We start from the raw sequence: 27,890 nt of genomic DNA, 5'->3' as shown, positions 1-27,890 counted from the left end.
ACCCTAACTTTTTTAACTGTAAACTACAGGAATTTAGAGAAGGTTGTGCCTCTTCTTTAAAACATTTAATTGCCCCCACATCCTATCAAATGAAGCTGAGATTAAAAACATTCTCCAATATACTTATTAGAATACCTACCTTATTCACTTTAATATCTTGACCATACCCTCAGAGAGGACAAAGGAATAAAAACAGGTAGCATTTGAGGCAAATAAGGCTGGCATTCCACCACTTTCATTGACAATGTCTTTATCCTCCCTCTATTGATACCCACTTTTCCTACTTTCCACTAATCTTTCTCTGGCCCTGAATCTATCATGACACCCTCTGGAAGAGTCTCACCTTAACTGTCAGTTAACTAATAAATTAAAGCATAACTTCCTTTTTTTGGTGAGCCATCAACCCCAAATCATAACATGCTAATGTATAAAGAGATAAAAAAATGAAGAGATCTATGCTACCTCATTAAGTCCTAAAATTTTTATGATTGATTTTATCTTCCATTTGTTAATTCCCAGTATGGTTAACATTAGAATAGCTGTAATTCTGCTACAGTGCATTTTCACACAAAAACAAAACATATCAACAGATTATTGCTCTGAATCTCACAGTTCTAGACAGGCCATTTGTCCAAGCAAAAATAAAACACCCCAATTTTACTATACATGTAGAAAAGTTGAAATGTTTTTCAACTCTCTGTCAAATTCTCTAGTCAACACCAAAAATAAAGAATATAACATTGCAAATGGTAATGCTTTTATATGATTAATGAAGATTAACTCTATTTCTCCCTGATAGATCCAGAAGTTCAACTGGAAAAATGCTTTTGGCCATAAATAATAAACATACCTCCCTCATTCTTACAGGAGGTTTACAAAAGCACTCAGAAAGAAGATAGCCAGCCAAGTAATAGGAAGATCTTTATGTTGTTTTGCCAAAGGGACTGAATGTCTGAAAATATTAAGCATTCAAAGTTATATGTGCAGATATAGTAAAAAGAATATATATTGCTAAATTCTCATGTTTTTCTAATTAATTAAACAGAACTTGGCAGGATTATAACTTCTTTATGTCTTACTATGGACGGACATAAGTTAAAAACATGATTAGCCTCTCTGGCTGGTATAGCTCAGTGGACTGAGTGCTGGCCTACAAACCAAAAAGTCACTGGTTTGATTCCCAGTCAGGGAACATGCCTCAGTTGAAAGCCAGGTACCCAGTTGCATGTGAGAGGCAACTGATTGATGTACCTCTTGTACATCTGCATTTTTCTCCCTCCTTTCCCTCCTCTCTAAAAATAAATAAATAAATAAAATCTTTAAAGCATTTATAATGATTAGCCAATTTAGCCTTCACACCAGCAGGTAAGGCTAATAAGCCTAAATACAACTTCATATTTTATCTGTTCAAAGTATCAATCAACACATACCTATGTAATTCAATTTTTCAGATGTTATAAAAATATGTCTAAAACTGCAAGTCAGTGTTTGGTCCAAATTCAATATTTGAACAAAAAACTGACAACCCTTCAAACTGAAACATGAGTTTGTTATTCTGTGAAGTATATTAATGTTTTTGATAAACAGTCCTTACCACTCTGGCTGCTCTCTCCTGAGATTCACATTTCCTGCAAAACCATGGTCCAGTGGGTACTTGAACAATGCCATAGCAAGCTGTTGGGAAATCAAATATTTTAAAAAATGTTATGATTAAAGAATTATGGAAAATCAAATACCCTTTTCAAAGCCCCATTAATTATACCATGTAAAACACTTGCTTTGCAGAGAATTAAAACATTCTATATTTATAATCATCACATATTACCTAGGTGAAATTGATGCAATAAAAATGTTAAAATGCCAGCTTTGTTACTTCATTTAAATATAAACATCACAATTTAAATTCTTTTTTATGATGGAATATTAGGTAAAATTTAACACAATCAGATTTTTACATAGATTAACTCAGAAATTCATGCATTCTTTCCTATATCCTGTAGTTGAAATACCAAACATTGCCCTGGCTGGTGTAGCTCAGTGGATTGAGCGCAGGCCTGCAAACCACACGATCGCAGTTCAATTCCCAGTGAGGGCACATGCCTGGGTTTCAGGCCAGTTCCCAGTTCCAGGCAGGGGACCCACGAGAGGCAACCATACATTGATGTTTCTCTCCCTCTCTCCTTCCCTTCTCCTCTAAAGATAAATTTAAAAATAATAATAATAATAAAGAAATACCAAACATTTTAGTCAAATCTAATAAAAATATTTCCAAATCACCTTTCAAAATGAGCAACACATATTGCAAAAAAGAAAATGAAATGTAAAAGTGAAATTCTTCCAGAATAGGCAAATCTATAGAGACATAAAGTAGATTAGTAGTTGCCTGGGGAATTGCATGGAAATGGGGTGTACAAGGTTTCTTGCTAGGGTGGTGAAAATGATATAAAATTGATTGTGGTAATAGACATAAAACTCTGTGAATATACTAAAAACCCATGAATTGTACACTTTAAAATGGCAAACTGTATGGTATCACAATCATATCTCAATGAAGCTGTTATTTTTTAAAAGTGCCTATTTCTAAATACATGTGAATGTTCCAAGTAATATGAATATATATCACATATGTAAGTCTAGTTGTCTTTTAAAAATTGTTTATATATTAATATTTAATTAACTCAAAATTGAAGTTTTCCCAATACCCTAAAAACATTAATAGGCACTTAACATTCTTGGATGAGCACATTCAAAGGAAATTTGAAAATATCTTAAATATTGGAAGGACTTAAAAGAACATAAATTCAGCACAAATTTTTAAATCTCCAAAAGCTAAACTTCTAAACCCTTTTAAAAATTATAAATGTGTGAGAGTAAAAAACGTTCTATCAACCAAGAAATACTGCATGAGTGTCCAAAAACACAGTTTAATTCAGAAGTACTTGTGGAGAAAAAATTTTAACTTAAAAAAACATTTAAGCCCTGACTGGTGTACCTCAGTGGATTGAATGTGGGCCTGTGAACCAAAGGAACACAGGTTGGATTCCCAGTCAGGGCACATGCCTAGGTTGTAGGCCAGATCCCCAATGGGGGATGCCTGAGAGGCAACCACACATTGCTGTTTTCTGTTTCTCCCTCCCTTCCCTTCTCTCTAAAAATAGATAAAATCTTTTTAAAAATGTTTACGACCTAAATGAACATTTTCTATATTTAGAGATTACTTATCAAAATGAAAATTTATCATCCAATCCATAAGAAATACCTCCACAAATGCCAATGAATACTGAAACGCAAATACTACACATGGGAGTTAGTTCTAAGATCTTAAAGTGTGTTTCTACTCCTCATAAAAAGAAGCTGTGTAACTCTGTTCTTTAAAAGGAAACCTCTTAAGTCTACCTTCCCACTTCTGAGATTCCATTCTGAAGAATACACTGTAGCCCCCATACATTCATCACTTAATGGCATATTCAGAAATGGTAATGAGGATTGGAGAATAACAGGGAGAGTACAAGAGCCACCAAAAAATTATTTAGGTTGTTTCAGCCTCAATTCCTTACCACATGAAACAGGAAAGGTAAAAAATGTCAGTTTCCAGAAAACTATCTTATTAGTGTCCTCAGCTTTTTGTCTACCAAAAATCTCACCGAGTGGAAACACCCAGAAATAAACTAGGATGTTCCCCAAGCCAGTGGTGGCACCACCACCTCTTCTTCGCTTCAGTCACTTAAGTGAGAATGTGGACTGCTGAGGCCACTGAACAACCCTCCTCCAGCAACCCAGGCCAGCTAGGCCCAGCCACTCCTGCGGCAGCACACCTGCGACGGCCACCTTCCCCGTCTTCTCCGCAGGTAGCTCCCAGTCCGAAGAGTCTGCACCCGAAAGCTTGGGGTGCAGCACCAGGAGCCTCCTTCCCCAATCTAAAGCGGCAAGGCAACCCCTTGTCCCCCTCCCCCACGTCCAAAGGAGCGAGTAGCGTTCTGAGGCTGATTCCTTGCCACAGGAAGTCCCCAGACACACTGCGGCAGACGGGAGCGGGCATGAAGGGGGAGGGGTCTCCACGTGCCCAAACCCACAGCCACAGCCACAGTAACCTGACCGAGGAGAACACGCCTGGCCTCACGCACCCTCTCCCCCACATCCCCGCACCCCCTCTCCTCCAACCACGGCCTCGGAAAGTCTCCAGACCACGGCTCCCGGCGCAGGCGGCGGCCAAATGACACTTGAGAGTGAGCGCCGAATCACATGACAGTCCAGGCCACACGCACTTTCTCCCACTTGCACAGCCCACACACCCCAGGCTCCCCGCCGCGGACCCTTGGAGTCAATCCCGGGCCGCAGAACAGGGCGGGGCGGGGCGGGGGGAGGGGCGGGAGGGAACTGGCAGTTGCTGCCTAGGTGGGGGTAAGCGGTGACGGTTGGGAGCAGGCCGGGTTCGGCCGGGCGGGCGGTTGGGTGTTTACCTTGATGCACCGCGACGCTGCAGCCGTGCCCGTCGCAATAAACCAGCGGGTTCTCGGCCCAGCCTCTCTCGTCTGAGCAAACGCAACAGCCTCCAATCATCTCCTTCATACTATGGGAGACCTCGTCCTCCAGTGACACGGGCCGGTCGCTAGAGACCATCTAAGAGGGAGTTGGGGTACCATTAAAAAACATATGCAAGCCAATTAGTGCTTCCCCCGCGTAGAGCCAACCACCCGCGCCCCGCTCCCTCCCGGCGCCCTCGGCCCCAGCCCGCCGCTTGGCCGCTCGCTCACTCGGGCTTTGCCGCTCAGTCACTCACGTTCCGCACAGGAGTCAGGAGCCATGTCCTTGCTGACTCCCCCCACCTCCCCTCCACCGCCTCCTCCGCCTCCTCCTCGTCGTCTTCCCTCCCCACCTCCACCCGGTGGCTAACGCTGGAGCCCGGAGAGGGCACACATAATCAAGCAGGCCTCCGCACAGGCGCACTGGGGGTTCCCGCTGGGCCAGGGGCGGCAAGGGAGGGGAAGGGGGGCTGCGCTTCCTCCTCCGAGCGTCACTCGACGTGCGCGCCCGCCCTACGGCCGGCGTGGAGGAGAAGCCGGAGAGGCGAGGCTTGCGTGCGCGCCGCCGTACCGGCCGGCGCGCCTACCTCCCGGCGCCTTCTTCTCCCTAGCGCCGCTAGCGGCACTCGAAGTGTGCTAGAAGTTGGGGCGATTGGACTCGCGACGCGCCGAGACCGAACTGAGCCAACGAGACGGCGCGGGAGCGCGCACGCGGGGGCGAGGACGTTGGGAGTGCTTGCTGCAGCTCTGGTCGCGTGGGCTGCGTGTGCTCGCCAAGAAAAACCCTGGAGGCTGAGGGAGGCGTCTTGTCAGAGTAGCTGGGGAAGGGGCGGGGTGGGGGGCTCCCGGGGGGGCTCCCTGGAACTTGTTCCTGCGCTGGGAAGCTACCTGCTGGCCTTTTCCTCCAGAACTGGCGCTTGGTTAACAAGGCTTGGGCAAGTATGCCAGCTTCCACCAAGGATGCTATGCAGCCTGGCTTCCTGTAGTTGGCCGTGCTGACTTCACTGTACTGCCGCAGCCTCTCCGCCCATTAAATTTCCATCCTGGACTGGACCCAAAGTTCAGCCAGTGGAAATGCCACCAACTCTGCCGCCCATTTACACACCCCATCGGCCTCAGTGACAAATGGAAGTGCATCACAGACTGAAGGTCAAAAGTCTGTTTAGGGTTATACTCAGGGAACACCAAGGCTACTCTCAGTTTGCTGTGTAAAAAGAGAACAAAATGGTTGTTGATCAATATCAATATAATATGATGATCTGGAAAATGCACTTATATGAACTAAGGGGTGAAGGAACCCCAATTCTCTCACTCACCAAGTGATTAGTTAACACCATGAAACTGGAGTCCAATTTTGATTGAGGATTTCTCTGATCTGGCTCTGCACTCCAAATTTAACTATTGAAAATTTAAGATCAATCTTTTTTTATTTTAAGATCATTTAAGTGGCAGAAAAATTGGGGCTCACTCCTCACCAACAAAACGGATTAGACTTGTCTGAACAGATTAATTAGCTGGATGCTGAGCAGTTTCGAGCTGTAAAATCTTCCACAGTTGCCCTATCCCCTATGTATCCTTGTAAGGCCAATATTGATTTTTAGGCAAAAGTGTCTATTGTAAAAGTTTGGCATGAAATAAGAATATAGATACTGTTTAAATGGCAAGCATAATTACAAGGAAAATTCATAGCTTTGGTTAGTACCTTGCACGTACAAATGGTTGTTTATCACGCATTAGCAACATAAAGATCTGAAAAATGCAGTTGTACAATGCTAAAGGATGCAGGAAACCAAGTTCTGGACAGCCAGCAAAAGATAGTGGTTTAAGCTTTAAAAGGATTCCAAATGTTCTCATAAAGAAAAAAAAAGGTAGCATGATGTCAAATTAATTGCTGGAAATCCATTTAAAGATAATAGATACAATACCATGTAAGCACATATTAGCAAATTTATTCAAACATTCTAAAACTAAGTGAGAAACCTACAATAATGAAAATCTACTAAAAGTGTAGGATAGAGAAAATATATGCGCTACAGAGACATGAAAAAATGAGAATTCAATTTTAGCTCTAATAGTACAGTTAGAAAATGTAACTAAAAGATTACATACTGATAAAACACAAATTGTTTGGGAGGACATGGCAACAACTAATAAATTTCTGAACACATAATAATTATGTTCTTAAAATGTCATTGATATTTATAAAACTTAAACCACCTAACAAAACTGTATTGTTTTGTGTGTCTTAACTATAGTTTATCTTTACCCTTTTACAAGAGATGCCAGTTTTACTGCTCAGGTTCAGGCTCCTAATGAAGAGTAACTCTGAGTTAAAATTATTGTGAAACTTCCCTTCCCAAACACTGCAGTCAAATCTTAATGAAATAAATTATTTTAAAATACATTTATTTTATTTTATTTTTAATGCATGAGAGCTTAGTTTTTGTGATGGAATTAATTTATATGTAAAGAAGGATGGGTACTTTACCCTATTTTGTAATACTTAATAAAAGAAATGTAGGTAATTACTTCCTGTTTCCAAATCAAAATAAAATAATTATTTGTAGGAGACTTTGAAATTTAGAAAAAAAGAGAACATACACTATTTCATAAGGACAGGACTATATATAAATAATAGCATCTGATGGAGAAATGTTATCAAAGATGTACATATAAATGTTGCCAAAATAAGCCAAATTACTTAAAACTGATATTTAATTTATTAAATGTTGAGTTATGAAACTTACAAGAAAAATTATAATGGGTATAAGTGGGTCATTCTAATTTTAACTCATGTACCAGTTACAGAACTTCTTCCTATGTTATATATCAGAAGTGTAATATTTAATATATTTCTATAAAATATTAAGTGAAAATAAAGAATAATATGAATTATAAAATAGTTCATATATATGATTAGTTATTTATTCATTCAGTAAACATGTATTGAACATTTACTGTGAGCCGGGATTCTTTTGGATACAGGAAATAAGGCAGTGAGTAAATTATATTTATCCTTTGTGTGATATACATACAACTCCATATACAGGGTCTGGCAGAAGTAAGGCCTGCTTGAGTGTAGGTGGTAGGGTAATAATATGGGTGTAATAATTTATAGTTTTAATTTGAACATTTCACCTAAAATGCCATATGGTGTGCTTGAGTGTGATATTGTTATGTTACAGAATGACATGCTTATGATTTTGTAATATAAGATTTTATAATAAAAAGGGGGGTTACTTGTGCTGGACCCTGTATATGACAATTGGTCAGGTATACTAATTCTTATACCTCAGAATGGATTTAAAACTTTATAATTAAATTGCCACAATTGTTGTTGTTCAAGTAGGTTTTTAAAAATACATGGTAATGTAAAAAAAAAAGTCCAAATGACTTATAGAATAGCTTAATAAAAAAGACAATTTCAGTCTCAAAATAATGTTATCCTTTAAATTTGATTCTACATTCTCAAAATACATTTTGAAAAAGCCTATCTAGTACCTGTACAATAAAACAAAAGCTTGTCATTTCCAGGATTCTTCACGTAACAGCAGCTAACTCATTACTGACTCATCTACTTCTCTATCTGAGGGAAACCACAAAAAAACTCAAATAAAGTATTTTATGAGGTAACCTCTAACCATACTATAATGGGAAACTGTATTTTTTCTCTCTCTGAGTATGTATCTTCTTATAATGTCCTTTATTTCAGAAACTAGGCACCAAATTTCTGGATTTGCTTTTCTATAATTATTTACATTGATACTATGAAAGATATATTTAAACCCAAATTTAGTTCATAGGTTAGGATTGCTTATATTTGTTTTTTAAATTGAAGTTTTACTTGCCTTCTATTTAGTGTACATATACATTGAGATACATTTCTATATGAGGTATACAAATAGAGTTATATTTTTATAATGTTACAACTAGATGCACTTTTCTTAATTCAGGTTCTTGACTTCCACAAAATATTTAAAATTCCATATTGGCTCTGACACTAAGGTTGTTTTTTTTTTAATAAAAAAGCAATTATTACAATTCATTCATCTATTAAACCTGATCAGAAACTATAATCTTGTATCCAGATAAATTAGATGAATAACACAAAAAGGAAATTTTTTATGATCTGTACAAACTTTCAGGTATATCCTCCTTTACATAAAGGAATCTCAGAATAAAATTTTATTGTGCTTATTGGGTACCCAAGGTTTTTCACCATTTATGTAAAACGTCGCCATATATTTATGCTAGTATGATTAAAATGTTGAGGTATTTCTGCAACTACTTTTGTTATTTGTCTCACAATAACTGAGTACTGTGTCTTTATAGATACAAACCCACACATGACATCTATATTATGGAGTACTAATAGAAATTTCATTAAAAGGTATTCATTTCCATTGTTTTAAATTGATATTTTGTTAATGGCTTTAGGAAAATACCATTTAATGAAGTGTGTTAATCTTACTAGGTGATATTTTTACTCACCATACCACCTAGCAAGTGTCTTAAGTACAGTAGGCTCATAATAAATATTCATTGATGTACAATATTGATGTTTAAAAGCTTACTGCAGACTGAGCTTTATTCTTCGGAGTAAAGCAAAACTTTGTAAGTACAACTAACTAAAATTTCTAAGTAATGATTAACAGAAATTTTCAGATATATAGGTTTCTTTAAATATTTTCAATAATTGAAATAAATATAGGTGAAGAGTTTTTATTTACCAGGTAGTTTAGAATTCTCCGTATTTAAATAGCTGTCAAATGTTAACCACCTTTTCATGTAAATGTTGTCATTTTCTTAAAAAATCAAACTCTAACTTAGAATGAATCATGATTAATTTTATTGTTAGATATCCTTAATTGCCAAAAAGTTTAATTAGGTAATTCTGAAATTTAAATTGTGTATAATCTAAATTTTAACTCTTTAAGAATCAAAGACTAATATTTACTTTAAATGGTTTGATTGGTTTGGTTACTCTTGTGTTTGGCTTCTGAGCTACTTCTTTGCTATAAAATTGATATGTATTGGCTTTGTTGATATTTCTGGGTAAAACACCAATAGAAAAGTAATATCTAAAGGATGACTTTAGATAACCTAGGCATTATATAAACTTCAATAACATTTCAGACTTGGACTAATGGTTTTCTCCATGATGCAACAATACTTAAAAGTGCTATACTTTGATTTTTCAGAGTATTCTCAATATAACAGAACGGTAGAAGTGTAAGGTCCATGTTCCTTTTTCTTAACTGACACTGAAAATTTGCATACCTGTTATGATTAAAGTGATATATATAGGTGTCTGTTTATAGGAGACAATAGGTTCTAAGTAAAAAGATTCTGAACATGGAAAAGAGGAAAATCAGGTTTTGAAATGAAAGAGAGCTTGAAGGAAATGAAACATATCTTGGACAAAGAAGAAGAAAGAGGAAAAAAAGAAAGAGGAGAAATTAAATTGAATTGCTAAATACTATTTGCCCCCCCAAGAAAAGATCACTTTTTAAGATTTAAATGTTTTCCCCTCTGAAAGGGGCCACTGCTTACCAAAGCCAGAAACAAGCCCAAGAATATGTTAATTAACTTCATTGTGTCCCAGAAAAAAAGGGGTGGACAAATTCATTTTTTATTCCTTCAATTAATAAAGTTTGCCTAGTACATCTTAGATTTTTAAAAACTATAATGTGTGTATTTACCTCTTGAAATTGTACAGTAACAGTGTCAAGGACCTATGTGGACCCACGGGTAAATCTTATGAAGCTTAACATTCCTGGCGAATTAAACACCCAAGCCTCCGCCCCCCATCACTTTTTGTCGGTCTTACTTTTACCATAGCGCCTAAGTGCTAGAATGTATGTAATTTTTATACGGTGGCACTTTACCCCAATTAAAAACACAATGATCATTGCTGCAAGCAGAAGTGAAAAACAATGAAATAAAATTAAAGAAAGGATATTTTAAACACTGACCAGGAATACTACATTTGTCCATCTCTATCCCCACCCCCATTCCTGTCCTTTTCCCCACCCATTTGTTGTTTTTCTCACAAGAGTATCATGACTTGTAACATTTTTTAACGTATAACAAAACCAAAAATATGCCTGAAACACTAAAAAGTGGTAAAAGATTCATCTTCAACAATCAATTAAAAAGCAAATAAATGTATAAAGCTATTCTAAATATTCAAAGACTTACAAATAAAAAATGTAAATTAAATCCAAGTAGTTAGGGAGGGGGACTATGGGAGGATGCGTGTGTAATAAATGAACAGATTGAGAATACTTAATTTTCCACACCAGTTTTTTCTCTTCAAATTTTTGTATAATTTGACCTTGTATGAGAATTTCTCCCTATACCTCAAAATAACTGAATGATTTCCGTGAGGAACTGCAAGTTTAGGAAGATCCGCAAAATGAAAGTGTTAAAATGCAAACCACCTCTACAGCATATCAAATGAAAAATCACAATCACCACTACCTTTAACTAACTCTTAAAGGTTCTCTGCAAACAGACGCTGTTTATGAACATCATCTGTTAACTTCTTTCTTGTAATTCAAAACTCTTGTTGAATGATGTTTTCATGATGACGTGTAAATATAATATTTCATTAGAGATCAATTCTAATTGGTTTTTAAAAATCAACCTTGGGAAACAGTGCTGCATACACAGACAAGTAGTGGGTATTTTAGATGGAATTTCTGCACAGTCTATTATAAATCTGAGTGTAAAGTACTCCCTTGCCCTAGTAAGGTTTGGATCAAAGCATTGAAATTATCTCTTCATTCGTTTTCATTCACGATAACTTCGGTCTTGTCTTCAAGAACCGCGAGCACTTGTTGGAAATCTTCATATTTTAAAACTGTGACGTTTGCCAGAAAAATTTTTTCTATATACTTCACAAAGGAAAAAAGATAGTTTCGTACGTGGGTTGCAATTATTTGTTTCCAAAACCGGGTTTTTAAGCAAATGACACATTTTTCCTTTTTCAGTTTCACTTTTATTTTGAAAATGCATTTCGCGTTAAGAAATCAGCCTGTTTTTGTTTGGGGTAGCTCGGCCCTTTTAAAATTAGGCTTCTTGCACACAACAAAGAGCTGAATAATAACAAACAGAGACGTGCTTTTCCGAACTCCTTTGAACCCCGAATCCATACATTTAAAGGTATTTAAAATAAGATCGAATCGGCTCTAACTCTCTGGAGCCAGGAAAAAAGCGTACATTTGTCTCTATCTAGTTAGCACTTTATAAGCACGTGTAGGCTGCTTTCCCTCTTCTTTAAAGTGTGAGTTGCAGGCTTGCCCAGCTTCCGCCAATTTAGCTGCACATTGGAAAGCCTCCTCCATAAGTACTGTGGAGTTGGGAAACCTCTCGCTGACCATGTCTGAGGATTAAACTTGCCGTAGCGACCCAGCCCAGCCCGAGCGTCTGAGTTCGGGGAAGCTCGAGTAGGGGTCCAGTTGGGCTGCAGGACCCCTCCCTCGGGAAGTGCGCACTAGGGGAACTGTGGCGCGATAGATGAACAATGGGGGCTTCCAGGCGAGGTGTGCCCGGCTCCCGCTTCCTCCGCCGCGCCGGCCCTGTGCCCGGCCCCGCGCCCGGCCCCCGCCCACCGCCGCCCTCCCCGCCCGCGTTACCACGCTCGTCCGGCTCGCCGCCTCCTGCCCCCAGAAGCACCCGGGCCTTTGGCCCGGGAAGTCGCCTCCTTCCCCTCCCGGCACGGTCCTCCTTCCTCGTACTCCAACACCGAGGCACTGCCTTTCACTATTCCAGCTTCCGCTACGCCCGTCTTCCCGCTATTTCGTTCATATATTTTTTAAATTTCCCCTTTATTTTCGGAAGTGGTTGAGATGTCTTACTTCCACCTTAATATTAACTTGCGATTTCCCGTTGGAAAATATTCCTCTGGAAACCCCAAATCTATAAGTAAATATAGCAACTCCAATAAAATCTTTAAATATGTCTTTTATTATTTTAACGCCCTGATGTCCTCTAAACTGCCAAAATAACACTCCCCTCTCTTTTTTATTTAAACATTGTTAGTTTAAACTCGCCATCAAATGAATTTGGACGAGAGGCAGAGAACGTGTCCAGCAGCACGCAGCAAACCAGAGGTTTCATCTTACGCCTCGTGAGACGGGGAAAAGTGGAGGGTAGACCAGGGAGCTTCTATGGAAGAAAAGCAACACAATTCGCTGGGGACGTAGCAGCGCCAGGTGGGGGGAGGCGCAATGAGGGCGTCAGGGCCCTCAGGCTCCAAGAGGAGAAGCCGGTCTAGGTGGGGAGAGGAGGATTTAAATAGTAGGGCCCTGAGAGTGATGGGCCTGCGCAAAACCTTTTGAGCAAGGATCGGGCATCGGAGATTACTTTGCCTTCTCTACCCCAAAGAAAAAAAAAAGTTGGAGGAAGGCAGAGAGAACAACCATGTTTCCTCCCCTGGTTTCCGCCTTAAGACGGGGAGTGCGACGGGCCGGGAGAGGGCGCGGGACCAAGCGGAGAAATGGCAGTCAACAGGTCCAGGCCTCGGCCGGGCCGCAGGGCCGGGCCGCCTGCCCCCCTCCCTCCATCCCCTCTGCGTTCTTCCTCCTCTCCGTGCCCTCCCCCGCAGGCCCGACCCAGCAGGGGAAGCCGGCTCTGCACTCATCGCCCCACCGGTCTCTCCGCGGCCGCCAGGGCTAGGGCTCTCGGGGTGGGGGTGGGGCGGGGGTTCCCCGTCGGAGAATCCTCCCCGGGGGCTGGCGGCAGCGGGGGAGGGGTGGAAGTCGTGGACTGAAGGATTAACAGGGACTCGAGCTCGGCACGAGCGCGGCCCGCGCGAGGGATCCTGGGTAAAAAGTGGCCGCGCGGCACCGAGAGAGCTCGGAGAGGAGCCGGGTTCAGAGGTCAGGGCCCTGGAGCCCAGCTTGCAGAGCCCCCCCACGTTAACGCAGCGAGTAGGAGAAACCTTTTTGTTTTCGACCGCCGCAGCGTACTCCCCTATTGACCAAGCTGCTTTTCCTGGACCGGTGGAGAGCATAGCTCCATCCCGGATCTCCTAACCCCACCCCCCTGCCACTACCAACACAGAACCCAACTCTACCCTTCCTCTCAACTCACTTCCCAGCCCCCCGTACTGGCTTGCAATAACGCAGTAAATTTGCTTTAACAACAAGTGGGGGTGGTTGCATTTACTCCTCCCTCCTCTCTCCTCCCCCTCCTCTCGCTGCGGCTCTTGACACTACTACAAACCAGGACTATAAACATAAACATGTGTCCACTGTAACTGGGCAGGTAATATACGCATTTAGGGGAGGGGGGGCTTGGTCGTCGCTTGGGGGAACATTAAAAATGTGTTTCACGTGCTGTCCGGCTTTGTGGGCTCCCCTCACCCACCAATAATGCCGACGGCACTCGGTCACTTACACATTCAGTCACACAGACCCACAAAGGCAGATTTGCCGATAACCACGGTATCCCAAAAGCAAATACATTTAAACACGAATCTTTCTCCTTGCCCAGCCACTGCTGCCATTTCTCCTATCAGCAAAAAGTAACGTCAAGACTTGAGTCCCTTTTCCTTTTTAAAAATTCTTCTCCAGATAGCAACAGAGAACATTTTTTTAGACCTATATAGTACACCGATATCTTCCCATAGAGAGTACCTACACATTTTATGCGCAGAAATCCTTTCAGACTGCAAGAAAGGTGATTTCAATGCCTAAGGTCGAAATCTACAATGTAAAGGTTGTTTCTTGGGCTTTACCTTAATGCAACCAGCAAGTTCTGCTGTAAGTTGCTGCCACTGGCGCTTTGAAGAGTCGCCACAGCAAGTCTTTATTATTATTATTTAGTCTGTATTTACTCTGGCGCTCAATTTTTTTTTCTCATTCTCATTTCAACAAGCCTAGCAACAACTATTTAAGGTAGAGTAAAGCTAATCCCCTTGCAAGCTTTTTGGCTTGAAACGGAGGGAGAGACAGAAAATGTTCAGATGGAGAAGTGGTTCCCTTTGTTCTTTCATTGTTTCTCTAGGAACTGGTGAATACAAGGGCAAACACTTACCTTCTCTTCTTTTCGCTCCGAAAACCAGACGTTCCCATCAGCCTTAAAATACACAATCCACCTTGAAAGTTAACTACGGATGTCGGGAGAGTTTGTACTCCATGCTTTTTCTCTCTCTGCCCTCTTTTAGCGTAGGATTAAGTTGCAGAGCACGTTGCTGCAAGCTGTAGCCCCCCGCCTTAGTGAATCGGTCACGTTTAGGACCCTCTAAGTCCATCCTAATTCTGCCTGTAGAATTGAGGGTATTGGAGCTCTAAACTTTCAAAAGGAAAGGGGCCTGCGACTATCCAGCACACATACGAATACCGTGACATTTTTTACCACTGTATTTTTGTACCACAATCACCAAATAGAATTACCAAGAAATATTAGATATTTCTTCAAGGAAACTTTTTAAAGTTTATTCTTAGCAATGCACTATTTAGATGTAGTAAAAAGGCAAGTTTGTATGGGCTCTTAACAGACGAGTGCATTTTTCATGTCTGTTATAGCATGTGTTTTTTAAAACAGGCAAAACACTATTAGAACTGAAAAAGAATATAGAAGTTTGAATTAAAAGTTGAGGAATTACTTAAAGAGAAGGACTTATGACTTGTAGAAATTGGCCTCAATATCAAAAATTAAGCTTTTCAAAGTTAAAATACTTAATTTTCACCTATGATTCCTATATTTAAAAAGCAACTTTTGTGGTCCATCAGTGTGTAGTGCCTGGCCTGGTGGGCATTCTTGCCCACACCTTGTCTAAATCCGATTATGATGTGATTTGTTGAAGTCATGAATATGAAATGATCCTTGGTATCCATAAATGCTAACTTGGGGTTTTTTGATCTCCCGCTTTTTTGTGTTCACCCAGTAGCTGCTACAGTGGAAGGCTGTGATTGGCTCCAGTGCTCCTAGAAGGATTTGGGCTGAAGCCAGAGGAACAGAACCAGAGGATTCCCTTTACAGAGGCCATCAGGCCCCACATGTCTTATCTTTCCCTTCTCCCCTCAAGGGTGCTCAGAATTTCAGTATGACTTCAGCAGCCCATAGGTAGGCCTCAACACTTAGTGTCAGCACTTCAGTCTCTACACATTTGGCGCTTGTGGAAAATAAACAAAAAAACGGTGCAACACAAATAAATTGTGGCTCTTAATATCTGTTTATTATTTAATACATCAACATTGAACTCTACTTTCTCAGATTTTTTTTCTATATTCAGAATCAATTGTTAGAGACCCTGGTGTCTCGTAGGAAAATATTGCAACAAAACAAGATAATTGGGGGGAAAGGCAGTTGCAGTAGGAAAAGTGGCTTTTCTTTGATAGCATTTAATTGGAATTAAAAGATTCTTGAGCTGTAAACATTCTTTATTTATTCAGCACACATAAGTAGGCATTGTTTCATCACCATCATAATTATGGTGTCCTTTAAACTGGCTGATAGCAGGAAAGATAAGGGAATGTGCCTGTAGATTCAGATCAGGTCTCCCTCCTTTCTTTCTTCCCCTTCCTCCCTCCCTCCTACTGTCTGTCTCCACTACCCCCACCCCCATTTCTTCCTTGATCACTAGGGTCCTCCATAGCCCTTGAGATGATGAGAGCAGAAAGATTTTGGCCTATTTCTTACATCATGAAAGTGATTTGTACCGCACTCTAATTTGACGAAATCTATAACCTTCTTGTCTCCCATGTTTACAATTACTTTTTTTAGCTTACAATATCTGTTATCTGAAGAGTTGCCTATAGCTCACCTGTATAAAATCCTGTCCACTAGGGTTTGTTGCTTTACCTTTGTCTAATTCAAAAAGCACATTCTTGGGGCTTTTTCAGAACAAAACCTCACCAAAAAAAGAAGAAGAAGAAGAAGAAGAAAGAAAGAAAAAGAGAAAGAAAGAAAGCCCTTTACCTCCAAGGATTTGCAAATTTATAAAGGCTGTACAGAATTCAAGATGGGTCAAGGGGCAATAAAAGGGTAGAAGGTCACTGCATTTGGATTATGGGTCAGTAGATAACATGGCATATATTCTGTGTCCCAAACTTCTGTTTAAAACAGGATTTTTAAATGCCTAAGAACAGAAGGATGGGCCCTTTTGGAGATTTGCCCTGATTTGTTTGGATGAGACAAAAAGAAAAAATTAAGGAAAATATTCTAAGTTATAATTTAAGTTGTTCTTTAATTTAGCTATTTCCTGTTCCTCCATTCTCATGTTCCCCTCCCAAACAGCAGAGAACACACAAGATTAGATAAACTTGGGTAAGAACTGTTGACTACCACACAAGCTTTTATTGTCCTATATCCTCAATTCAGCTATATGAAGTTTTAAATTATTATTATTTTAGTCTTTGTTATGCTGTAAGTATTATAGTTACTTTTGGCTAACAGTACAAGGAGTTTCTTTTATTCTTCTAACTAGTATGATCATATTGTTGAGGCCTTTGTGATGTTGCTTGGTCTTTTCTCTCTGAAATCACATTGAACAAAATATGCCCAGCAATCACTAAAACAAATGTATATGGTGAAGAGTTAGGCAGTTAGGATGATGGGGGGTGTGGTGATCCTCATTTAAATTACGTATGTATGGGTGAAAGCTTGGGAAAAAGGGATTATTTTAATGCTCTTCAGTACTTTAATTATATGACAGTTGTAGTGTAGAAATGCAAAAGTACTCCTAGGTTTTCCTTCAGGTTTTCAAAAGAACTTTCCCCATTAGTAAACTACTTCTGCAAATTGCTATTGCATTTCCCAGCTAACCATTTAAGACTGTAAATGCCGTGTCCATTACTCTGCCCCAGAAGAAAAAGGTCAGACTGAATTGCAATGGTACTTAAACATAAAATACAGTAAAAATAAATCAAAACAGATCATCTGAAGGTAAATTTGGCACATTCACACAGGATAAGTAAAGACAAATATGTTCATATCTTCATAGCTTATCACTTTAAAAACTGAAAGTGCTGATTTTTCTACAACAAATACAGAAGTGAACATTAAGAATGTATTTTTGTCTGTATTTGCCACAGAGGATTCTCCTTTAGCAGGCAGCTTTGTTTTCAAACCTAAAACACTTTTTATGATAGTGTATAGATTATGCATTCCTCACTAAGTAAATAATCGCATTCAACTAACAAACTCAAAGCCTTTCATATATACTCAATAAGTAATTCCCTGGCCCCTCAGAGATGGCTATATACATAAATGTTAATTTGAGCCTATCCACCAACATATGTACATGGGTTTGAGAAACATGGAAGTTGATATATCTTTTCTTAAAAAAGAATTTGAATACAGTCCATCATCTGAATTGGGTTCATCTTTGATTGTAGAGGTGGCTGACATGGTCAACAAATTTATCAAAGAAATCCCCTGGCTTTTGAAGAATTGTACATCTGGATCTGCACATCCAGGCAAAGTAAGTAAATTATTGCATAACTTTAAGCATAATTGATAACAGACACCTTTAATTTTTCATCCCCATTCTTTGGCCAGCTTTCACATTAATAATCTAAGCCATAAATGTTGGTAGCTATTGATCGAACTCCCCTGTGTGCATGCAAATCCATCTTAAAGTCCCCTGCCTTTCATGTGTGAGCGCTCAGGGGCCTCTCCTAGATCTTTTTATCGGGATCGACCCCTAATGTGCTTGGAGAAGACCCCGGATATGCAACGTGTGCTGATGGCCACAAGAAAGCTGTCTGTCACATTCTCTGTGTGTGTATGCGTGTGAATGCGCGTGCTCACACCTTCACACACACACACACACACACACACACACACAATGATGGGGGAAGTTAAAGGAACAAAAGAATGTATTAGACAAGAAGAAAGCTGTGTAATAGGAGTATTAAAAATGTATAAGTGTAAAGATGTCTGGGTCCACACACAAAGATATTCTCATAAATTGTATATATAGACAAATCCCCAAATCTCTCAGCCTTTATATTTCTCTATTTGATCCAACAGATTGTACCCTTAGTTTAAAAAAAAATACTTAATATTCTACTTGTTTTAAAAACCACCTATATTGCCAGTATTCGAAAGATTGAAAGAGAGGGAGAGGAAAAGAAGGTAATTTTTTTTGAAATGGTTACTAAATCATGTTGCCATGTGCAGGAGGGGAGTGTGTGTGTGCAAATCTAAATAGGAATTGAGAACAATTACCTGGCCAAAAAGAGGAAGGGGAGACACTCTAGCCAACCTTTTGTAATAAGCTTTTTCTGAATTTACTATTTCTTGGAGGTTTGACTTTACGGTAGAAATCTTAAGACTGGGGGAGGGGAATGGACGGGAGGGGGGAGGAAGAGGGCTGGCACTATGTAAGTGCATCAGGAGGAATTTTAAAACGACATTATTTTTGCTAGCAATAGAAAGACTCTGGTCATTCTACTTTAAATAACAAACACCAGCAGCTGCTTTTCCTGGAAACTTTGCTTTCTGCTTAAACATTGTGCATTTTGCCTCCTGTGAAAGTGAAAGAGAAAAACGCGCTGTGATAGATCCAGATGCAAAAGAAAGCCAACTCGGTGGATGGTATTAGCTGTGACGAGGCATTGTTCATTGCTGCCTCTCGGTTACGTTTAAAGCCTGAAATATCACGAGATCCATTCAATGATCCTTCTCTCATTCAAGGGACAAAAATGTAATTTGCTGTAGCTCTGATTTCTTGGATGGAAATGCTAGCCTTAGATTTCAAAGGCAAGAACTAGACATCGCGGTTTGTACACACATTGATTAAGTTGAAGAGCGGCGATTACATCTGTGCTGAGTGCAACAGTAGTCCAGGGCTGACTTTTCAAATCCCAACCTCTGAGTTACAGACTCTCTTAAATAGACTTCCTTAATTTCCGGATGCACTTCTTGAAATTCCCAATTCTCTTCAAAATTCCTGGGAAATTACAAGGGAGATAAGGGTGGGGGTGGGAAACTATGGCCGAGATTTCGTGCAAACTACCTTTTTGTATGAGATTCCTCGGTTTGTATCTTTTTTCTTCTTTCTTCTGTTTTGAAACAGTACCTGCTTGTGGTAGCCAGACCGGAGGAGTGGAGACTGGAACTTCTTAATGTGAAGGAAGAAATCATTTACATTTTTTTCCTTGCAGGCTCTGAAATATCCGCTTATTCTTTTAACCTCGTGGATGTGTCTATTTTTGGAGGAACAAGGAAATATAAATGCCTAGGTTGCTTTTCTGCTGTAGTTGCAAACACCTAACACTTAAAGAGATTTTGCCGAATTTTGCAAAGCAACCAACAAAGGGCCTTGGGATCGTGGTAAAACAACTGGGAAGACCCTTGTTCTCATTTGGCAATATTTTGGATATCCTTTAAAACAACACGAAAATATGCCTTAATTTGGCTAAGAAGTTAAGCAATATTGATATTCATCCAAAGTGATTTTTTAAAAGCAGATGCTTGGCTTTCATGAGAAAAAATTGGAGTTGTGGAAGATTCATTTAAACTAACAAGTAAAAAGCGTAATAGACCATTAAAAGACTCTGCACCGTATATCACCACTTTCTTTTCATCGTTATTACGTAAAACCTCTGGAAGTACCTTGGGCAGTTTACGTATTCTATTCTTTGCTGCAGAAGCAAGCTTCTCCCTGGAATTCTGACCTGCGGTAAACAGGACCCAGGCAAAGGCTGTGCTGGGGACTCTAGGACGATCCCGCCTCCAATCCAGCCTGGTTAATTGTGAAAAGTGTACACATTTCTAGCTTATCTATATGCTTTGTTATGGGTCTGACGTGAAACTACCTCCTCCCTAACACCACCCCCCAGCAGAGAGCCCAAATCCACTTGAATTGTTACAGTGTTTCGGAGCTGGAGCCTTGAACTGCTTCCTTGGTCAGATAACTTTGTTTCTGGTTGTAAAAAGGCATTGCGGGGGGGAGGGGGGAAGGAAAACCGAGAGAAATTCAAAACGTAAGTCCATACTGGGGCGATTCACCGCGCGGGTTTAACTTTGGAGCTCGCAGCCCGTCTCCTTCCCCATTCCCATAAGGGAAATACCAGGCTATTCTGCACATTTTCACTTACGCTCTATTTTCCAAGGGAAAAAGGGGGTGGGGTGTGTCTATTTAGGCTTGATAATGTTTTAAAAATGCTTTTCTTTGAAATGATAATAGCCGTTGCGGTAAAATGCAAATAAAGCAAAAAATAGGCGATATTCCTTTAAAGGCGAATATACAGTTTTTTTTTTTTTAAGCGTACACACACTGGTTCAGATGAAGTCTGTGAGTCAGGCTGTTTCTGAGCTCCGATAGTTTAATGGAAAGATTTATATACCGACTGTATTATTTACTTTGGGAGGGGAGGTGGCAATATAAGGGTATGCTAATTAGTGGGAGATTTTGGGGGGAAGGGGTGGAATATCAATTTTTATTGCATCACCTGTCAGGAGTGTCCAATCAGCGCTGGCTTTAGGGGAATTAATTGATGAAGGTGTCTCCGGACGAGCTCACTTCACTCTGTCATTTTATTTGTAGCTAAAGCAGCGGCGGGAATAGCAGCTGCACTTCTTTTCTCTTTCTCCCTTCACATTCCATTATCATAGTGCTCCAATGGAGAAAGAAGAAATAGAGGGGCCCAGGTACTGATCTGCATCGGGACTTACACTAACACACTGGCAGATCAGAAACCGGATGGTTTTTAACGTCTTTTTTAAAAAACGAAAACCAAAAAAAAAAAAAAAAGCAAGAATCAAGTCAGTGTAATTTCATGTGTTTTTTTTTCCAATAATTTCGCCTAGAGTTTGGCACTCCCTTCGCCGGGAATAACAGTCTTTGTTATTTTATTAGCAGGATGCCTTGAGACACACGCAGCATCTGGTGGAGGATTAACATACATACATGTGTATGTATGCGTCACGTATATATTTGCTGCAAATGGTGGGGATCATTTAGTGCCCGAGATGGGAGACCTGAAGTCAGGTTTTGAAGAGGTGGATGGCGTGAGGCTCGGCTACCTCATCATTAAAGGAAAGCAAATGTTTGCCCTTTCCCAAGTCTTCACGGATCTGCTGAAAAACATCCCGAGGACGACCGTGCACAAGCGCATGGATCATCTGAAAGTGAAAAAGCACCACTGCGATCTGGAGGAGTTGCGGAAACTCAAGGCCATCAACAGCATCGCCTTCCACGCCGCCAAATGCACGCTCATCTCCCGGGAAGACGTAGAAGCCCTCTACACCTCCTGCAAAACCGAGCGGGTCCTCAAGACCAAGCGCAGGAGGGTCGGTCGGGCCCTGGCCACAAAGGCACCGCCGCCAGAGCGCGCCGCTGCAGCCGCCGGCCCCCGCCCGGCTGTCTGGAAGGACCGGCACCAACTTTGGCGGGGCCTGAGCGGAGCCACGCGGCCCCTGCCAATCAGCGCACAGTCCCGGCGCTCCGGCGCTGCCGCGGCGCGCCCCGCCGCCCATCTACCTCAGATTTTTAGCAAATACCCAGGCTCGCACTACCCAGAAATCGTGCGCTCGCCTTGCAAGCCCCCTCTAAACTATGAAACTGCCCCGCTCCAGGGAAACTACGTCGCTTTCCATTCGGACCCGGCTTATTTTCGGAGCCTGCTGTGCAGCAAGCACCCGGCCGCCGCCGCTGCCGCCGCCGCCGCCGCCGCCGCCGCCGCCGCCGCCGCCGCGGCTGCTGCCTACTACCAGGCATCGGCCGCCGGGCCCCAGCCCAAGGCGGCAGCAGGCGCGGGCGGCCCCGCGAGCCTGACCTACCGCTGCAAGCGCAAGCGCGGGGGCGCCAAGGACTGCCTGGTTGCACCTCCCTCCAGCGCCCGCCGCCTGCTGCTGCTGCCCAGGTCCTACAAAACCAAGGCGGCGGCGGCGGCGGCGGCAGCAGCGGCCGGAGCCACTTGCCTGGAGAGGTTTCATCTGGTTAACAGCTTCTGCCCGCCTCCCCACCACCACCACCACCACCACCACCACCACCATCACCACCACCACCACCACCACCACCGGGCCCAGCCGCCGCCGCAGAGTCACCACCCCCCTCATCACCACCGGCCGCAGCCCCATCTGGGCAGCTTTCCCGAGAGCTGCAGCAGCGACTCGGAGTCCAGTTCCTACTCGGACCACGCAGCCAACGACTCTGATTTTGGCTCCAGTTTGTCCAGCTCCAGCAACTCTGTATCTTCGGAGGAAGAGGAGGAGGAGGGAGAGGAGGAGGAGGAAGAGGAGGAGGAGGAAGAGGAGGAGGGGGGCAGTGGGGCCACGGATTCCAGTGAAGTCAGCTCGGAGGAGGAGGATTCGTCCTCGGAGTCGGACTCCAGCTCCGGCTCCAGCCAAGTGTCAGTGCAGAGCATCCGTTTCAGGCGCACCAGCTTCTGCAAGCCGCCCAGCGTACAGGCGCAGGCCAACTTCTTGTACCATCTGGCCTCCGCCGCTGCAACCAACCCCACTGCTTTCGAGGATGCCGGGCGATTTCCCGACCTCAAGAGTAGTGTCAAAGCCGAGTCGGCAGAAGAGTGGACTCTGCAGAGCTGGGCCTCCCAAGCCTCTCCGGTGTACTGCTCGGCCGGCCTGGGGAGTTGTTTCACAGAGATAAGGAACGATAGGGTATCTGCGATTACATTCCCACACTCTGAAATTTCCAGTACTGTAAAGAGAACTGACCTGACAATTAACTGCCTGGCAGAGGGGGCCTCTTCACCTAGCCCAAAGACAAACAATATATTTCCACAACAAAGAATACTCCGAGAAGCTAGGAAATGCCTGCAAGCAACTCCTACTACACACTGTGCAGATAACAACACAATAGCTGCTAGGTTCTTCAATAATGATTCTTCAGAAGCAGCAGCAAATTCAGAAAAGGATTCCAAAATCTCCCCTTGTACTGAATTTGCTACGGATTTGCCCTTTTTGCAGACTAATCCTGGGGTAGATGCAGCAACAGCAACGAAAGCGGAGAATCCCTGCACTGACACAGGCGATGAGACACTGCCACTTCTGCACAATATTAGAATCAAAGTCGAAGACAGTAGTGCTAATGAAGAATATGAACCTGACCTTATCACAAATAAGCTAAAGTGCGAGTGCAATGATACAAAGGGTGAGTTTTACAGTGTGACTGGAAGTAAAGAGGAGGACACCTTACTAACCACAGCCAAGGAAGGGTTTACATGCCCTGAAAAAGAAATTCCTTCCTTAAATCCACTGGCTCTGAGTCAGGGCCTTTCATGCACTTTAGGTTCTCCAAAACCTGAGGATGAGGAATATAAATTTGGTGCCAGGGTGAGAAAAAACTACCGAACACTAGTCCTGGGAAAGCGATCTGTACTTCAGACACCTCCAGTCAAACCAAATTTGAAATCAGCTAGAAGTCCTCGTCCTACAGGTAAAATTGAGACACATGAAGGAACACTGGATGATTTTACAGTTATAAACAGACGCAAAAAGGTAGCCAACAATGTAGCATCAGCAGTGAAAAGGCCATTTAATTTCATGGCAAATTTTCCTTGTCCACCATCACTCATTATTGGGAAGGATGGGGATTTGTGGCCTGCATATTCTTTAAACACCACTAAGGATTCCCAACCTCCTCACAAGGCCCATCCTATCTGGAAATGGCAGCTGGGCGGTTCTGCAATACCTCTTCCACCTAGTCACAAATTCAGGAAATTTAATTCATAAAAGTGTTTTTGGAAGATATTTTCTTGAACCGTATTACCTTCCTTTTGTTGTAAACTGCACAGGATGGTTTGTACAAGTCCATTAATGTGTTACACCCCTTTTGGAGTCCTGGTTTATCGTGTTTTGAAGACAGAAATCAAATCGGATTACTTTTTTTTTCCATTGCGGGGTTTTTTTTTTTTTTTTGGAGTAGGGTGGGGGCGGGGTGGGAGAATGGTTGGTTTACATTCCACAGACTACTTCAGGCTAAAGACTCAAGTAAAACTCAGTTATTACGGTAGAGCTGGAACACTTTACTGTTTCAATGCTAATAATGCACCGGGTACCTCAATTCAACTGCTACAAATAAATGTCAAAAGGTTGAATAATAAATATTACAATGAGCCATTAAGTTTATGCACTAGATTTCAGACCTAAAAGTGTAACTTCATTCAGTGAAAGTTTGTTAGGCTACATGGTTACACAGTGAAGTAGCAAGAAGTTTCTGTGAGCCCAAAATATTCTCTTCTGGAGTTCATTTGTAGGGTATCTTTCTCTTTTTCTCCCCTTATTCCCTCTCCAGAAGTTGTTGCACTTAATTTTTCCCTTTTTCAATGGAAAGATTGGGGAGTCCTGATTGAATGCTGGTAAAAGCTGCCTCATATATACTGAGTAAAATAAATATGGGATTGTATTTTTTTGTAAAGGGTGTGATTTTACTTTTATACCTACTCCTTGCAATTGGAAAAGTCCTTTTTGTGTCTCACCCAAAGGTTTTAAATAAGGTGACTATTACTATTGTCCTGCTTATCTTTGTAGTCTGAACATGACTTCTGGAACTTGCAAAAACAATTAAAATATTTATCTTGAGAGCAGGATATTTTATGGTCTGACTCCTAATAGTGACAGAGCATTAAATACACATAAGAAAAGTTAAATGGATCAGAGTTGTAAGAATACCCCAAATGAAAAAAAAGTTATTTCAGGGTTTTTAGTACCAGAACTCAGGCACTTGGATTTTATTACATTTTACTTTTTCCACATCCTCTAAACTTCTGTTTTCAGACCATCCTGTGTATAGAGCAGGAGAGTTTCTACTGCAAGTGACAATCAGATGTGACTATCTATATTTGCACTTAAAATTAAAGTAGTTCAACATGCAAATGGCTAGGGTCTAGCCATTAGTAAGGGCCATGCTGGTGTACAATGTTGTGATGATGGAAGCAGTAAATCAAAATTATGGAAATTTGCACTGTTGAAAAGCATGCTTTAGCTTTATTTTCAATTAAAAACACTGTTTAAAATTCCTGGTTCCATACATTTTTACTTATTCCTGATTGAAGAAAGGTTAACAGGAATGAATGGTTTTGTTGACATTTTCCTTTGTTATGTTTTTGCCTGAAAGAAATGCATTTATTGGGTGTAGTGTTTTGTTGTAATATTATGTGATGAGGCCAGTCAGGTTCTGTGCAAAACACTGGTATATTTATTCCTAAATGACACAAAACTTTGCAAACTTGTTACAAACCAAGTGCAAAAAGTTTCAGGTTTAAGAAAGTGAAGCAGAGTTCAATTGCTATTTTAATGAAAATGAAATCTAATAATTTTTGGTCCACCTCCCTTAGCCTGAAAATTATGTATCTAAGATCTTTCCCATCTGAAACCTACAAGGCTGCATCTATAGGTCATAAATCACAAAACAAAACAAAACATCAATGAAATATTTACTGTGTGAATTTAACTTACTATTTCTCATGGAAATTCAATTTTTTCCCCCTTCACTTTTTAATTTCTTCTCCCTTTGAAAATTTTCTTTTGTCTATAAATGTTTCAGATAGATCTGGATGGTCTCAATTCTAATTGCTGTATATGCTCTGTGGTTTGACTCTTATTGTAAAAGACAGAGGCTGAGCATACCTGCATCCAAATACATTGGATGGAGTAAACAGATGCTTTGAACTGCCTCCATTCCTTTCCTTCTTGAATACTGCCAGATGTCCTTTTTTTATTGGCATGATAGATATGGCCAAAGCAAAAATTGGGGAATGTTATCCTTGAATTCATGTTTGTGTGTAATTCCAAAGACCAGTACCAGTTATAGTTAAAGCCCTAGGAAGCCGAACAATTGGCTTCTCAGTCTGAGTTTTTTCCTCTTTGGAAGGCAATACAGAATTTGGGTGCAGTGAGTTGTCCTGTAAAATCAATCTGTAGAAGTGTGACATGCACACACTGGAAGTCTGTCATTTCTAGCCTTTAATTACTGCTAAGTCAAGAAAGTTCAAAGTATGATGACTACTATATTTAGACTAGTACTTTCTTGTTGGTCATGGAATCACTGTTATGAAATTATAAATTGAGAATATATTTGAAGCCTACAGACCTTGGGTGTGGGTAGACCATGAGATGGAATAAGCATACTTTAAAACAAATATGCCCTATGGAATTTATGACATAAAATATCAGCCTCCAGCTTTGACACTTGGTCTCCAGCCCTCAGAGAATCAATAGTTTCAGTTTATAGGAGCTGGAGAATGAGCAGCATGGAGGCTGAAGCATTCCAGAGTGATACCATCAAAAGGAAAGAAATTAAATAGTCAACACAAATTTCACTCCACAGTACTCCTACAAGCTAGCCAACCACAGCAAAACTTGAGTTGGGGCTTCTGTTGGGAAAGTGTAGCAAAGGGTATTCAGTAACTTGCAAACACAAGGTATTCTTTCAATTTCTGGTAGCCCCTTAGCTGAATAATTCTGCTATGGGAATTATTCTCAGAACAGTTTATTTTATTTTGGTTGTCTTATGATTAATGACAATATCTAGATTTCATAAGATACTATAAATGTCCCATTTGTTCAAAAAGTTAGGCCTTATCAAGAGAAAAACAAAAGTTACCTCCATTGACAGATCACCTTCTTACATTTAAATGTCTTCAGGTGATAGAATATTTTTTTAAGGCACTGTATGGACCCACGGTCACTGATTCCTGTGTCTAAAACTCAACACTCAGAGACACGAGGAGAATGCAGGAAAGAGCCCTTTGGGTCTCCTAGAAAAGTGGCTTCCTGATAAGTCGATGAAATGAAGATTTACTTATTCTTTAAAGATATGTGTGTACTCTGTCATCCACAGCCAGGTTATCTGCCTTTTTAGAAAAGACAGCTTGCTGTTACTCAACAATTTACTTTTTAAAGTGGGTGTTCTTTCCTATGGCTTACTTGATTACAGTGGAGTAATCTCAATAATGGTTGTTTATTTTAAAATCAACAAGAAGGATCCACCACTAAACGGCAATAACACACTAGATGAGCTGGTGTGTGGATTTTTATCTTATCTGTGTCTGAGTGACTTTAAATGGTCTAGAAATTCCTCAAAGTTTCAGTCCCAAGAATTAGAAGTTTTTGCTCATATGAGAATGATACTTTTGTTTGCATGAAGAAAGAGATGAAGATGAATTCCTCAAAAGAATTTTTTTCTTTCAAAGAAAACAAAAATCCTCATGGTAAAAAACCCCAACAAACCATTTAAAAAAAATAAAGCATTAGCTTCTTCAAAAGACAAAAAAAATGTGGTGAGTTTTGCTTCACCTTACAAATAACTTCCTGCTGGAGAGGATGTGAAAAGGGGAGTTTCTAGAGCCAAAATAGGGGTAAAAATTAAAGGCTCCCCATCAACTAACCTTAGGAAATTGGCGTGGAGGAATGGGGCGTTCACCTTAGGGAGTCCACCCGGTC

The 27,890-nt window shown here is 41.1% G+C and overlaps 2 protein-coding genes across 9 annotated transcripts in view; one reads left to right on the top strand and one right to left on the bottom strand.

Moving 5' to 3' along the window:
• Positions 1–5,027, bottom strand: part of MLLT10 (MLLT10 histone lysine methyltransferase DOT1L cofactor) — a 251,441-nt gene extending 246,414 nt beyond the window's left edge. For 4 of the 8 annotated variants that reach the window (XM_037058097.1, XM_037058102.1, XM_037058100.1 and 1 more), the window contains exons 1-3: positions 4,755–4,858; positions 4,461–4,620; positions 1,595–1,674 (exon numbers count right to left, since the gene is read on the bottom strand). In XM_037058097.1, coding sequence (XP_036913992.1) covers positions 1,595–1,674; positions 4,461–4,620 — 240 coding nt within the window. In that variant the 5' untranslated portion in view covers positions 4,755–4,858. The other 4 variants (XM_037058099.1, XM_037058098.1, XM_037058105.1 and 1 more) reach the window with 4 other exon arrangements.
• Positions 5,028–20,886: 15,859 nt separating this feature from the next.
• SKIDA1 (SKI/DACH domain containing 1) lies at positions 20,887–26,121 on the top strand. The gene has a single exon (XM_037058096.1). The coding sequence runs from the start codon at positions 21,456–21,458 to the stop codon at positions 24,177–24,179; it is 2,724 nt and encodes a 907-aa protein (XP_036913991.1). The 5' UTR covers positions 20,887–21,455; the 3' UTR covers positions 24,180–26,121.
• The last annotated feature ends 1,769 nt before the right edge of the window (positions 26,122–27,890 follow it).

Source organism: Sturnira hondurensis, unplaced genomic scaffold (assembly GCF_014824575.4).
Source record: "Sturnira hondurensis isolate 20B ecotype Veracruz unplaced genomic scaffold, ASM1482457v3 Scaffold0009906, whole genome shotgun sequence".
NCBI classification, from domain to species: Eukaryota; Metazoa; Chordata; class Mammalia; order Chiroptera; family Phyllostomidae; genus Sturnira; species Sturnira hondurensis.
The sequence above is the reverse complement of the archived record's forward strand: the minus strand, read 5'-3'. Positions and strand labels throughout refer to the sequence as shown.